The sequence below is a fragment of the Centruroides vittatus genome, unplaced genomic scaffold, assembly GCF_030686945.1.
Source record: "Centruroides vittatus isolate TY-2023 unplaced genomic scaffold, ASM3068694v2 contig_3254, whole genome shotgun sequence".
NCBI classification, from domain to species: domain Eukaryota; kingdom Metazoa; phylum Arthropoda; class Arachnida; order Scorpiones; family Buthidae; genus Centruroides; species Centruroides vittatus.
In genome coordinates this window covers 299,069-315,477 of record NW_027122087.1, presented here as the reverse complement: position 1 = coordinate 315,477, position 16,409 = coordinate 299,069, and the positions used below count along the sequence as shown (strand labels likewise).

The 16,409-nt window shown below is 27.2% G+C and overlaps 1 protein-coding gene across 1 annotated transcript; it reads left to right on the top strand.

Moving 5' to 3' along the window:
- Positions 1-2,207: 2,207 nt before the first annotated feature.
- LOC136973630 (anoctamin-7-like) lies at positions 2,208-14,486 on the top strand. Its single transcript, XM_067268367.1, has 18 exons — positions 2,208-2,360; positions 2,430-2,748; positions 7,854-7,944; positions 8,347-8,447; positions 8,535-8,610; positions 8,684-9,035; positions 9,108-9,149; positions 9,232-9,335; positions 10,146-10,357; positions 10,441-10,593; positions 10,668-10,704; positions 10,791-10,900; positions 10,973-11,130; positions 11,546-11,699; positions 11,779-11,908; positions 11,987-12,120; positions 12,197-12,277; positions 13,200-14,486. Exons 1-18 carry the CDS (start codon positions 2,257-2,259, stop codon positions 13,389-13,391), a joined length of 2,550 nt encoding a protein of 849 aa, XP_067124468.1. The 5' UTR covers positions 2,208-2,256; the 3' UTR covers positions 13,392-14,486.
- Positions 14,487-16,409: the final 1,923 nt, after the last annotated feature.

Sequence of the window (16,409 nt, the reverse complement as noted above, 5' to 3'; positions counted from 1 at the left end):
AGAACTATGTTTTTCCCCGCGCTGGGTATCCGTGCACTGAAGTTACGGAAGGTTATGGGTACACGGATACAATGGAAATACGACACATTTAAGAAAAAATATAATTTCTTACAAGACTATACATTTACACGAGTCTTTATCCTTCCTATATATAGGAAGGATAAAGACTCGACTATATAGGAAGGTCTTCATCCTTCCTATATCCTTCCACTATACATTTACACGAGTCTTTAGAAATGAAAATATATCACACTTTAAACACAAATATCTTCGAAATAACTTATGCGAAGGATAATACACCATTAGAAATTTTATAAAGTCTCATTTATAGCGAAACAAGTTTCAACCCAACACCGTTTAATTGTAATTTGTAACTATTTCAAATCCTAATTGGCGACTTTCAGTAATTTCTTTCTATTTTAAGTTTTCCTAATTAATTTCTCGATCGCCATTTTTATACTCTCAATATTCACATATATTTATAATTTTATTTCAAAAAATGTTTTCATGAACTTTGGAATAGAAAGTGCTATCCGACTTTAAACAATTTGGAGAGGTAGAATTTTAGCTAAACTTATCTGCCACTCAAAACCGCGTTACCCTATATAGTGCTTCAACGTGTTTCCCATGCTCTTCAATTGGGAGTTTAAGTTATTTTAACTGCGCTTTTATTCCTCGAGGTTTATGTGAATCTCAGGATTTCATATAGAAAATGCTGAAAATACTTTTATATCTTAAGATTATTCGAAAAAAGTAGACATCTTTTATCTTTAAAACATAACTAAATTTCCCGACTGTAAGACATATTTTTCGATTGAAATCATTATTCGATTATATATTCCAATTTTCAATTAATGATTTAATTTCTATTAAACAATAATGATCTGATAACAAATTAAAATTTTTTTATTAATAAAATTATCTGAATTTTTCAAAACTTAATTCAAAGTGTAATTCTTATTTTCTATTCAAAGAACATTTTTGAATAGACTAAATTGTCAACTTTAGCTGATACTTGTGAGTATATTCTTTCAACTGAATATACATAAATTATAAAAACTATAATATAATAAATTTAAAAAATAATTAAACACATTATGAACATAATACATTAACATAAATTTAAGTTATTCTTTATTTTATATTTTATCACAATAGAATATGAAATGATTGGAACATAGATTATTTCTTCTCGTATATAAATTTAAAAAAAAAATAAACTGAATTTAATTTTTAAAATTTTATTAATTTTTTCAAAATATTTTAGATTATTTATCAGTTAAATACTTTTATTCAATGAGGATTTTAAAAAATAACAATATTTATTAAATTCAAGTACCGCTTCACATGACAAATTGCGCTTGCTCGGGTTGTGTTTTCATTATTCGAAAAAAGAATTAATTTAAATATAAAGGATTAAAATCGCTTCTAATTTTAAAATAAGAGAATATTTAGAATAACGTTTAATTAATGCAGAAATAAAAAATTTCAAACAAAATTAATCTTTTAACATTGGATGACCGTTAAATCGCTGGTTTTTTAAAAGAAAATATATAGCTTAAATATTCAAATTTCATATAAGGTAATTTTTATATTTTAAGCCTGAAATAATAATAAGAAGAAACTTTAATTAATCATCACTCAATTATTCTAATTCTCGATAATTCATATTTTCTAAGGATGGTTCTTGTGATTCTTTATCCATTAATAGATTAAAATCCGTTATAAGTTTGGAGTTAGATGCACCTGGTTGAGACTTTTTACTTTCCGGTTTGGTTCTGTTAACCGGAGGTCTACTTCATTTAGCTGGTGAACGATGCATTTTCATTAGTTGTTAATATTTCTTCGAGAATGATGATTTCTATACAGTTTTAGTAATTTTGGGTAATAAAATTAGAGAAATGCAGTAGTTTCTTAATTCTTGTTGAAGCACAAAGCAAAAGTCACCAACAGCACCCACTGTCCCGATAATTCATATTTAATCGATATAATATCAAAGGCTTATTTTCAAACGAATTTTAATAGTAAAATATATTTCACAAAAAATCTACAAAATCTAATAAAATTAATTCATTTTACTATAAGTGTATTATAATATAAATATCCAAAGAAAAATATAAATCGTTTATAGTCGTTTTTATTACTATATTATCACTAATTTTTTGTGTTGAGTAATGCGAACCAAAGAGGGCGTTATAGTCGGTCAGTCGATCGCCTGCTAGTCGACAGACGAGCAATGCAGTCACAATCGAGCAGATGATTGTCAAAGGTGAAAGTACCGACTCTAAAAGATGTAGTATAAGTAACTTAGACAATAAAGTTATGTTTAAAGTAAAAGTTTGCAGAAGAAAACGTAACAAGTGAGTAATATATCTAATCGTTAATTAGGGATTTCGACGTTCTGAACATTAAAAATCTTCATCATTCAGTTTGTTTGTAAAAGTGCCAAAGATGTCAATCGGCCAAAACGCTAACAATAAACCCATAGATTATGTTCTGGTGTACGAAAGAATTGATTACGAATACGGTGACGACGACGAAGAAGACGAAGAAAATAACGAGAACGTGAAGATGATGAAAGAAAAACAAAGACAGATGTTTAAAATGGCAATGCAAGCGGAAGGTCTTGAATTGGAAGAGGAAAAGATCGGAAAATACGTATTTATAAAAATCCATTGCCCTTTTGGAAGATTATGCGAAGAAGCCCAAACGTTAAAGATGGAATTCCCGCTACTTGGACTCGATTGGGTAAATTCATTTATTTATTTTTTTGTTTTTAAATTTTAAAGGAAGCGGGATTTGACAAACGGATGTTACTCAATATCATACATTTCCTATATAAAATAGGTGAAATATTGAAACCTCTTTACCCAGTTAATTATTTTTTTTTTAAATGCCCGTGTATGTTTACTGTTTGTATTTATAATTGTATTTAATGTATAAAAATATATAGGTATGAAACGTTATTATTTCCAGGTATTCGTACATTCTTAACATTGAGCAAATACAAAGCCAGCACGAGTTACTCATTCGCACGGAAAATAAAAAATAAAAAAATGAATAGTAATAGAGTTACTCTGCAACTAACTGGTTTTCTTGGCAGTGTCCTTGCCAGCGGCAGAATAAGTGGTTTTATGAGTTATTGTTGTGTATACAAGTTTCCAAAGTATTGGCAGATTACTTTGTAATTTAGACTTAAATACGTAAAATTGGATGTTTTGTGATTAACTCAACATCGGAAATTACTGTTTCAAAATTTATATTAGTAATTTTTGTGATAATTATCATTTTTAAATCTAGAGTAACCTATTTTTTTAAAAATTTATTACAGCATTTATTAATGCAACGTTTAAATAAGTTATTTAAATCACTAAAAATATTTTGTTTGGTTATATTAATTAATGTAATTAATTTCTATGAAGAGCACAAGTTTTCGTGCTCTTTCTAGAAATTTGTAATTTAATCTCGAAAAGAGTAATTTGGGATTGAAAGATATAGAAAACTGCTCTTAATGTATCCTCCTACGGAAAATCATTTAGTAAAACTGAAATTCGAAACTGTTTAGGTCTTTATCTCCTAATGCTGCCAAAACTAAGCTGGAAAAAAAGATGATAAATTATTTGTATTGATTATAATTTTGATAAATCGGTTTTTAGTAAATATAAAACTGAAGAAATGACAGATAGAAAAAAAAACTAAGCCTTTAATTTATGTCCTGTTTGTATGGAAAAGTGATGAGGAAATCTTTTCTTACACACACATGAAAGTAATTACTGTTCTTACTCAATAAAGACGTTGTTTAGCGTATTCATTCGTGTAAAAAGTAAAAAATATTTCGAATAATTAAATTTATGTGTAAAACAGATAAGAAAACAGTTGAAGGTGTTGTCTGTTGTTGCATTTTACAGTTTAAAATTTTTATTGAATTTGAATGTGAATATAATAATATATTTATAATTTATTTCACGGTAAAATTTATAATTTATCAAGGACATTTTTTATGCGTTTTATTCTACCGGAAATAAATAGCGGAATATACAAAAAACAAAAAATATTAAAATAAATAGGAATACTGGATCTAGTTATAATATATTTCTCCATAAAATTGTGTTTTTGGAGCATTTTGTAATACTTAATTATTTCATTACTAATAGTAGATATTGATAGAAGATATTGATAGTAATTTGAATGATTTCTATAGAAAGCTGTTCTTGTTCCATTTCCATAGTTCAATTTGCATTTTTATTGTATAAATAAGACTATTCGTTGTTACTCTTTTATTATCTTAGAATGAGACAAGGAATAAATTTATATAAAAAAGGCAACTAAATAATTCTGAATTTTGTATTTTATCAAAAATATAACGAAAATAATAAATTTTACTTTCAATTCAATTATCTATCATCAAAAATTATTCAGTTTATTAATACAATATTGCTTCTCGACATGTTTCAGTTAATATAGAGCTTTTAAAAAGATAAAAGTTTATAATAAAATTTGATGATTAATAGTAAACATATATAAATTTAATATTAGGATCGATCTGTCATCATAATTTCAAGAAATAAAACCATTAGCGTATATAATGAGTATTTTAAAATTTGGTCAGTTAATATTAAATTTCGTGTTAGTAATATCGTTGAATATATTTTTAATCATAGCAGGAATAAATTTAGTGTAAAAATAGTTTTGTGTTAAAATTTCAGTCAAAAGAAATAAGTTTTTAGGTTAAATTATTTCCATAAATTTTGTTATAGAATTAGCACACTTTATCCCAATAATGTTTTATCGATTCTAATTTAAGTCAGCATGCGGGAAAGTACTAGTTTTATGAATGTTGCCTTCACGTTATCGATGTTACATCATGCAGAGTCTTTCATCAAGAAAACATCTACTTCATTATAAAGTCTCATAAAAATTATTCTGATCTTGAAAATATTCTATGATTAATGGAATTTTGATAATTCTCTACATTACATACTGTTGTTTTTATTTAATTTCCAGAATTTTAAAAAAATTAAAAGGGTGTTCATTTATGCAAGATATTGTAGTAATTTAAACCGGTGTTTTTTTTTCCGCATAAGTTATGGCTTGCGTAAGTTTTCAGTTACTATTTGTTGTTTGAGAATAATATACTTACAAAATATATAAAGTTTAAAATCGTGATACTAACTTTTTAAATTAAAGGACTACCTCTTTACAGTATTTTCGTTGAAAAAAAACATAAAATGAGAGTTGCAGACAAAGAGGCAACACAGACTACACCTATTAATATCTATTAAACATAGTGGAAAATTTATTAGTTTATGTAATTTGTAAATGTGGAGAATCCCGTAATTCTAAAGTCCGAAATTAGCTGAATTTTTTCTTGTAATTTTAAGAGGAAAAAAAATGATTCGATAATTAAAAGGTAAATAAGGCTCATTTACTTCCAATTTTATTTTATTCTACACTAAGCAAAGAATAAGTTAAGTAGAAAGCTGATCTTAGTAAATAAAAAAAAAAACTCGTTTTCTGTTTATCTTAAGAGTTTAGTATTTTTAGAAAACTATATTTAAATTATTTTTTGTTTACAAAAGGATCCCACTATTGGGTAGTGAAAGTGCCTTCAATGACTTAAATTCGCCACTGATCATGCAAATCAAATAGTTTTCTTGGGAAGTTATCAAATAAGTTAGTTAATAATTTATATCTTGCAATTAGTTGTTGCTTGCTTCTACAGAATGCCCAAACCTATCACAATCCATCCCTAAACGATACTTGTGTTAATGCTGATAACTTATGATACTATTTTTTAGTATTCATTAATTTGAACTCGATAGTAAATGTATTTATAGAACTAAAATAGCTGATTAAAGTTGCATGATTTGAAAATTTTATGTCGTCAATATTAAGAAAGATTTTTTTCCCCCAGTTTTGCTCGACAATTTCGTATCTGTTTCTAATATTGTATATCGAAACATCACGGCGTTGTATTTTACGTTATTCAATAATAATGCAAGTATTATTCGTCCAAGTAACAATTTAAATAATTACATTAACAGATGATAAACAATATCCACTAAACTAATTAAATACATTTTCTAAGATTTATGCAAGTATAATTATACAGTAATTGAATAAATTATAGTCATATTTGTTAATTAATTAATTATATAGCTTTGTCTTTTCTTATAAAATTTTATAAGTTAGCTTGTATGTATGTTGATTTGAACTTTTGATGAAATTATTTTATAATCGACATATTATAATCCGTTTTTTCCTTAATATAATCTTTTAGAAAATCAACTCTGTTAATTAGTAGGAACTTGTGTACCGGATATTGGGGGAATGTGTCATCTGGCTAACATACATATCAGTTTGTATTGACTTTCAAAACTTGTACATTATTTATTTAAAGTCAACCTTCTCCGAGGGATCTTTCTTTTTTATTTTTGTCTTATAAATCACTATAACTTCAATCGATAGAACGTAATTATCTTTACCATGTTCAACGTAGAAAATCCTACATTTTATATAAAACTTTAAAACATTTTTATATTTTACTTTATAATTAAATGTGAAACAAGTCAAATTCGAAACTGTTTCATGATTAATTTCAACGATCCTTTTATTTGTTTATGGTTTCATATGTTGTTGTTATGTAAGTCTACAAAAGTTTTCGAGGAACATAAAAATTACATTGCGTGTGAATATTTTATTAAATTTTGTTTGCGCAATTTAATATTTTTCAAATAAACACGCAACGCTAGACTATAATAATTGAAAAAATCTGGTCCTATTGTTGCTACTTATACAATAGAATCAACTTTAAGAAATTATAAACGATATTATTTCTCGCGCGCTTGAAAATTTATATTTCATCAAATTCAATCAAAATATACAAAATTCGTGAATTCAAAGATACACAAAACATTTGATCAATTTAATATAAATCATTAATTGCAGTACCTAACAGTTCATAATAAAAATGTTTAATTGTTGAATAATTTTAATCAGTTTTGTTTGTATTTTCTAATAGGTATATAGAGAAAATAATAGGTTCTTAAATCTAAAACCAAATATTAATTATGCAAATAATAATTTTAATGTAAATCGAATTCGTTTTTGTTGTAATTTTAATATTTAAATGAAGATAAAAATGTCATCGATTCTTTCGTTTTCTGTTTTATTCGGAACATCTTATAAATATTAATGCGATTTAATTAAATAGACAAACGCCCTATTTTTGTGGCCTACTTGTATTCGGGTGTGGTTTCTATCAACTTCCTCCGAATGATGCTATTCCATTAACAAATTCAAATTACAGACTAAAATGCGAATTCAGAAATTGAAAGTTAGACGTGTTGGCTTTTAAAAATATATTTTGCATGCTCAAAAATTGTGATGTTATATATTATTACTGTATTATTTAAAACCGAATTTCAGTTTTTAATCACATTTTTATCTAAAAAGTCACGTGACTTCCGGTCCAGACCGTAAGTTCTTATATAGTTAGTCGGGGCTCCGGCCCCTACACTTCCAACACCCGATCTCGGTTTTCATCTAACTCCGTTGGAGATTAACAAAGAATAGACGGACGGACGACAGTTAGAATGTCGTCCGCCTGTCTGTCCTTTGTTTCGGTATTCTTATAATAAAATATTCGTATTATAAACAGAATTGTCAATATTTCTTATTTAAAGTCGAAGCTTTATATTTAGGCATTTACAATGAATTTTTAAATTAAAAATTACATAAATTTACAGATTTAAAATGTATTTGATTTTATACCTACGCTTTTAATCCCTATTCAATCACGCATTTTTTTAAATGTCAAAATTATATTAATTAAATTTTTTTTACTTTAATAGATCATTTCCGAAATGGACGAACCTAGAGAATCTCGACAATCATTTTTGGGCGAAGATAAAGTAAAGAAAATGTTCGGCATGGACGAAAAAAGTAAATCTTCATTATTTTATTATTGTACATTCAGTTAAAAAGAAGGAAGATTCCCCGTAGTTCTAAATTTAGAATGCTATACTATTTATTTCTTTGGATGTTATACTCTGCCAAGTTTTTCGAATTGGTCTGGTTCATTCTAACATAACATTTAAAAAAAAATTATATATATACATGTAGGTTAATTCAAATTTGTTGAAACGTTTGAGTCATTCGACGTCAATTTAATTCACAACTAAATATTCATTATATAATGGAAATACTGTATATAAACTATGATATCAAACTACTCGTATATATAAAATAAAATATAAGCTAAGGAAAGTTATATAAATTATATAATTATTTTTTTATATTTAAGATATTTCATATCTTTTACAAAGCAATTTAATTATTTTATAGGCAGTCATATAATAGCCCCCTTTCTTAAGGATTGCAAAGATTGGTTTATCACTCAGGAACAACGCGACACATTTTTTACGCAAGCGACTCGATGCTTATTGGTAACAATATGGATTAATATTAAACTTTGAGATTTTTAGAGATATAATAAAGAACGACATACAAAATAATGTACATAATATTTGCAGGTACATAATATTTTAATCAATATTGACATGGGAAAAGTCGCAAATTTAAGTAACTTGACGTTCACCGAAAAACAAGGCAAGTTTTAATTTATCTATTTTATTCTTTTTAATTATAGAGAAACCGATTGTAACGGCATATTTTTAATTAGGATTGCTGAATATGCTGTTAAAAAAAATATATTTGGATGCCTTTATACTTCACGACCGTTCTTCTCGAGAAAGTGGCGATGAAGTTCCAGTGCGTTATGATAATTCTATTGTAGAAATGAGCGAAGATATTTCCTCTTCTCCACCAAGTGTTCCCTCAATAACAGAAGATACCAGGATGATTTTGGATCGACAATGGACCAAGTTTCTTAAACGCCAGCCTCTTCCTTTGATACGAGATTACTTTGGAGAAAAAATTACTTTTTATTTTGCATGGGTTGGAACTCTTATTATATCGTTGTTTATACCAGCTGTATTAGGAGTAGCTGTATTTATATACGGAGTTATCACGAGGTTCATTCAAATTATATTTACATTTAAGTTTATTTTTGTATAAGAGATTTATAATCTTTCAATTTTACATAGATTAGTAAATGACGAAGAAATTATTTTTAAGAACGGTACCGTGTAAGTGACGTTAAAAAGTATTTGTAAACGTATGTTATTTGCTCTTATTGTTGTTATTTATATAAAAATGATTATTTTTCAGTATTAAAGATGACAGAAAAGGTTTCCTATACGGTATCGATGTCATTAAATCGTCCAGTGATAACATCTTTACTCCAGCTTTTGCCTTCATTATTTGCCTTTGGGGTAAGTTAGATTTGTAAGGTAAACACAAGTAAAATTTTGTATTATGCATTTTAAACTCCGTAATTGGAATAATCTAAATAAAAATAAATAATTTAGAAACCATCAAAATTTGTTTAATCGTGATTACTTAAATCCTATAATTGGTTTATTCTCTTTTAAAAACAATACTAGTAATTACTAGCTTTGTCTTTGAAAGAGACATAAACTGAATTCTTTAAACTAAACGGTTGTGTGACCATTTCTAACTTGATGTTTACTCGGAAATTAATGAAGGTTATTTTAACAATTTAATAGACGTATCTATAAGAAATGCCAATTATACATTTATACGAAATTCATTTTGATCGTAATTCTTTTATCTAAATAAAAATGATGGCCATTTTTTAAAATTTAATACGAAATTTCGAAACAAATTTTTAAAATTTATGTAGGACTAATCATAAATTTTTAACTTTTATCATTTTGTTTTAAAGTTTTCATTGTGCTTTTATTATTTTGTAAAAAAAAAAAAAAATTGTATTGCTGTTAATTCATAAATAAGGTACTTTTGAACTACTGGAATTCTTGAATGACTTCTATATACATATTTTACATATCCCTTATTTTATATATAATAGATACATACTCTATTAATATAATAGAGAATTATAATTTGCGTGAACATTTTCAAAAGTTAAAAATTTTATTTTTAAACTTTTACAATCTTTTGAATTTATATGGAAAGAAATGCGTTGTTCGCTGTGTATACTTTTAATCGGCTTTGTTTGGAGTTATGAATCACTTTTTTACTTTGTATTAATTTAATAACAGGTACAATATTTTTAGAAGTATGGAAAAGAAAACAGGCTACTTTAGCTCATCAGTGGCATGTTGAAAATTTTGACATGGCAGAACAAGAACGTCCACAATATTATGGAACAGAATGTTATCAAGATCCTTTTACCAGACAAATGAAAGAATATTATCCTTTTAGACGAAGATTTTTGAAATATCTGTTTTCAAGTTTTATTCTAATTATTATGGTATGTTAATTATAAATTATATCTAGTTAAGATGGCTATCAATAAACTTAATATTATTAATATTTTATATTACAATCAAATAGGTTTGTGTTGTCTTCATTAGCGTAACATCTGTGATACTGTACAGATTATATACAGATGTAAATGTATGCAAAGAAAATACAAAATGTAAAATGTTGCACGGTACTGTTATTGCCGCTACTTTAAATACTATATCTATCATGATATTAGGAAAGGTATGTAGTTTTATTTATTCTTAAAAAAATTACTTGTAAACTTATCACTAACCACAATTTTTATGTATGCTTAGATTTACAATTTCCTAGCTGTTAAACTTACAGATTGGGGTGAGTGACCATCCTATCTATATTATTTTATCTGTCCTACTAAACTAAAAATCGATGACATAAATATATTTATTTTTTCTTTACAGAAAACCATCAGACCCAAAGTGCTTACAATGATGCTTTAATCATTAAATTATTTGCCTTCCAGTTTGCTAATACTTATACATCTCTATTTTATATTGCATTTTTTAGAAAGGTAAGTATTTCAAGTTTAAGGGATGACGTTAGATTTTGTATAAGATTTCAATAATTTTTGTTACTTTAATAGGATTTAGGGGAAAATGGAATGTTTGGAATGGGCAAAGAATATCAAGATAACTGTGGTGATCAGGATAATGATAATTGCATGTCACTTCTGTCTTTTCAACTTTTAGTTTTAATGATTATGAAACCCGTTCCCAAATTTACTTCAGATATTATTATTCCGTAAGTTTAACTTTATTTATATTTACATTGTGTTTTTAAATATTCATATATTAAAAAATTTATGATACAAACTGTTTAGGTAATATTAAATGAACTGAGCTATAGATAATATAAATTAGTGGTTAAAAACGTATGTAGAACTTTAATTAGAAGAGCTGCACAAAATATATTTTCCGCTAAATTCAATTCCTTTTGTAAACACTAACGGGAATTAACTTTTTTTGTATCATTTTATTGACTTGTTTATGATGTGTTGCTAAGTTACTAAATCATAAACTGTAAAATCTATACGTAAAGCATTTTTGCTTAATTTTTTAAATATCTTACTTAGAAATACGTTTATAATTTTATTAAATAGATCTATATTATATATATATATTTTTTTATGAATTTTATTTATATATAATTTTTTCAGATGTCTGAAGAATGCATTCAGATCACTCTCAGGTTTGAATCAAATCAGCAATTCAAAACAACACTATTTGATGAGAGAAATGCTTAAGCCAACGGACGAAAATTTTCGCTTGGATGAATTCACCGAAAAAGTTATACAATACGGATACATTATGGTAAAATTGTCATTTAATTTATAAATTTGAAATTAATTATATAGTACATGTATTAAATGTTGAATTTGGTAATTTTTAGCTGTTTGCTGCATCGTTTCCATTAGCACCGCTTTTAGCACTATTATTTAATGTAGTGGACTTAAGAGTCGATGCCAAAAGACTATTATGGTGGAATAGGAGACCAATTCCTTACAGAGATAATGATATAGGTAGGTTTTTATATAATTTGCATTATAATTTTAAAATTTTGTTACAGTTACTAATTATTTAAAAAAATCTCATTACAGGCATATGGTTTTACATTATTCATTTTGTTAATATATTAGGCACTATTAGTAATGCTTGCCTAATAGCATTCACATCTAAGTTTGGAAGAAAATATGCTTTGACACAACAGCTTATAGTTATTTTAATCTTCGAGGTTTGTAATTTAAATGTATCAATTTTTGTTTAAAATACATAATTTTTATTGAGTAATTTATACGTTTTTCATTCAGCATTTTGTTTTCGCTGTAAAATTTCTATTGGACATTGCCATACCTGATACTCCAGAATCCGTTAAATTAGATAGGAAAAGAGTAAGTATTTGTAGTTATAATATTGTTGCTGCTAAGAAATATTGAAAAGCTTCGGCTTACTTTTTAAAATTTCATTTAGAAAATATGAAATTGAATTTACATTGTTATTTGGAAATAGAAAATAATATAATTGGGCTGCAATTTGAAAAAAAATATTGACCTATAAATTCTCACTGTCGTCCGTCCGTCTGTCCGTCTTTCCTTAATCTCGAGAACGGAATTAGATAGATGAAATCCGAGTCAAGATATGAAAATCGTACGGGCAGGAGGCCCCAATTAACTATACACGAACTTTCGATGCAAACCGGAAGTCACGTTATTTCAATTCAAAACTTTTCCCCTGAAAGCAGTTAATAGATGACCGGCACGACTCTGTTGCGAACGGAAAAGTATGATGTACAGGGGCAAGTCACTTCAATACTAATTTGAGGTGGAGAGGATATATTTGAAATGAAATAAATTAAAAATTGCAGCCCGTATTGTGACAATGTCACAATAAATAATTGCTCGTTTTATTTAATGAATTATAATTTACATTACTGTTTTAATTCGATTAACTTATAAACACCACGCCTTCATAAGATATCTAGTAATATACATTTATTTTCTAAAAACTTGTACTGTACTGTACTGTACATGGATGCAGTAAATATAAGAAAATAAAGTAAAATATATACAGTATATAGGAATTCGAAAACATTTTGATTTTAAAAGGGTTCGTGTAATCATTCAGTGTTCAATAGTCTGTGAACCGCCGCTGTAGGTTGATACTTGGAAATTTGCAACTAGAGCACCAACGTTAGTAGTTCCGTCCCTGCTTGGCCATTAATAAAATTATTTATCATAATTTGTATATTTGAAAATGTTTGTCTAAAAGTTATCCTGATTCGCATAAATGTAACTTGTATTAATTTCTTTTTAGGATCGCTTTGTAGTCGCTCACTTTATGTCCGTAGTTGCTGGTGGCGGCGGTGGAGGTGGTGGTGGTGGTGGCAGAACTGATTGGACGAAATCTCATCTTGTTAGCAAAGGTTCGAGACGTTTTAAAAATCCTCCAAAATTCAATGAAAGTGACACGACGCTGCGTGTGGAAAGTTCAGAAATAGAAACGTAAAACCAAAGTTATTCAAAATCAAATTTTCGATCATCAATTCAATTTGCAGTATTATAGTAATGAAATTTTCACGTGAAAGTTTCGTTTTAATTCATTGCCATCTTCGGTTACATAACAGTATTTCTGGCATTTATCTAATTTTAATCATCGTTTCGAAGATATTAAATATTAAGTCATTTACAATATTTGTATATAAATATATTTTTTATAATGAATATTTTTATTTGCTCTTTGTAAAATTATTTACCTAGTCATTTAACGTTACCAAAATATTTGTATTTTATAAATATTTAATTTATAATTAGAAATCATTATGAAAACATCTAAATATTTCCATAGATGTTTACCCAATATATTTTGTTATTGGATACTTCAGAAAACCCAAATTTTCCTAATTTTTTTATGTATGTATCAATAGCTTTTTTTGAAATAGTACAAAATAAACTGGAAGTTAGAATTTAGGAACTGAGATAAAATTAACGTTAAACGAGTTTTATAACCATGTACTTATTTGAAATCAATGACATGGGGTAAACAAAACTATTTAGAAAAATATTTTATGGTAAAATTATCAGAATATCTTTTAATCTGTACTTAATATGAGATAATGTTTCTCATATTACTTATAAAAAAAACCATAAACGTTCAAATGGTTAGCATGATTGATAGAATTCGTTTAATATTAACATTAACTCAGGAGTTTAACTGTCCAAATATTCATTTTTTACGTGTGAAAAATGGCTTGTAAGAGAGTTTTATAAAACTATAGGTATATTGCAGTTCCTGTTTTAACTACAATCTTCACTTCGTGATAAACTCAGTACTTAGACTATACATAGGCCAAGATAATTGTTATTTGTTACATAGGTGTACAGTTATAAAATTTAAAAAATTGGAAAAGTTAATGTTAACAAGATATCTAAGATTTATTGCAAACTATATTTGAGCTTTCATCGTATGCATGGAAATTACATAAGCCTTAAAATAGAGCTAGCGAATGCGAAATGTATGCCTTTTTAATATTAAAAATTCTATTTATGTACATTTGTAAGAATTTGTAAAATAATGTGTGTAATAAATTAATTTTGTCCATGATTGTCATATCTTTTTCAAAGATTAATTTGGAATTTATTAATAGGCCTGGATCTGAAAACACTTTACGTATAACTTTAGCAATCGATAATTAGAAATTGCATTAACGTTACTCTCGATTATTTTATCTCGATATTTTTAAGTAGAGCTCATTTGCAAATATTTAATATGCACTTCAAAAATATGATATTAAAAAAATACATTTTTCCAAAATATTAATACAAGTATTATTTAAAAATTTTCTGTAATTCTAAATTTATATGTATATATATATATATACTAATGATCATTATTTTTAAAAACAAAGATTATTAATTATGATTCAGTAATACAAAGTGAGTAGTTTGAATTACAAGAATTTTAAAATAGATGATTTTTTTTTCATTTTCTCAATTCCTGTATCGTGATATTCCACTCTAACAAGATAAACATGTCCGTTAGAATTCGGTGATTGTTTATACAACAATATAAATAACTTCTGCGATTTATTAAATATAATATCACCTTCGATCGCGTGAGTTAAACTAATGAATACAAACTATTTGATTAAATACAAAATACGGGAATCGTGTCATTCTAATGATATTTTCGTATTGTTATTTTTAAATAATAATACTACTACTTAATAGTAATATACATTATTCTCAAGATTTTTTTTTGTGTTTTATGTGTAGCAAGGTTAAACATATCTGCATTTTTAGTGATATTTTCTAGTCTTTGAAAATAAACGATTTTTGCGGTGATAATATTGTATATTTTAATATGATTATTCTTTAATTAATTAAACTCGAAGTGGCCAGCCCTTGGCGAGGCTAGAACACCAGTCTCGCCAAGGCCACTTTGAATTTTCCGGACCTCCCGGGAGACATTTCTCCACTTGTTCATGTGTCGCGTTGCTTTATAAAACCAGACCAAACCGGGTTTTCTTCAAGTTTGTAAATCTAAATAGACGTTTCCCATGAAAAGTTCTCCCGGGAGGGATTCTTCTTGGCTGATCGCCCATGTGTTCCGTTGCTGTATTACGAAAAACCAAACCAAACTACAGTAGAGCGTCGATAAGTGGAACCAATTGGGGACTGGGGTCCTTCCAGTTAATGATTTGTTCCAGTTTCCGACTTTGTACGAAAAAATACATTAACCTGTCCGATGTTCAAATTTTTCTCCGTTGCGTATCGCTTCCTGTTGAATTTTTCTCCGTTGCGTGTCGCTTCGTGTTGAATTTTCGTCGATTTTAAGCCTAACGAAAATTTTTATAATAATCATCGAGGCTATCGTATCGTTAAAAATTATTTCTGCATTTTGTACAAACAAAATAAATATATTAAAGAATATAAAAAACATGAAAATTATACTTTAGAAGTAAATTTAGTATCAAAAACATTCGATTCAGCACGACAGTCCGACTGAAAATCGTTCCATTTTCCGGCCATTTCACTTACCGACGTTCCACTTATCGACGCTCTACTGTAATAAACATATTTGTAATTTCGTGATTCAAAGTCCCATCTGACTTTTTTTTTTTTTTTTTTTTTTTGATTTTCGAACATTTTGTATGTCCATACAAGTCATTAAATTCCCGATTATCTGATCCTCTCAAATTCCTCGGTTGTGACGGGGTTGACCTCGCATTTCATTAATTATCATCAAATAAATGACTTTCTATAAATACAAATTATATCACAATTACGTAGACATTCTAAATTACTTTAAGAGCAAGATGTTTTGGTTACAGTGTGTTAATATTTTGTTTCGTTTGACTGATTAAATGGAAAGCATTTTGGTCAGGAGGACTGACGTCACTTCTGTTGAATAAAAATGGCGCGTTAGTGAAGAACTTTTACGAGTAGACGAAAAAGAAACGAAAAACTACAGTCGATTAATTAAACGTCGTCGACTCCGCATAAGTCGACACCCCAAAGGGAAGTG

Coding starts and splice junctions, on each gene's coding strand:
- LOC136973630 (XM_067268367.1), top strand. CDS start 2,257: ATGATTGTCAAAGGTGAAAGTACCGACTCTAAAAGATGTAGTATAAGT. Junction 2,361..2,429: donor TGCAGAAGAAAACGTAACAA/GTGAGTAATATA, acceptor TTCATCATTCAG/TTTGTTTGTAAAAGTGCCAA. Junction 11,700..11,778: donor TACAATACGGATACATTATG/GTAAAATTGTCA, acceptor GGTAATTTTTAG/CTGTTTGCTGCATCGTTTCC.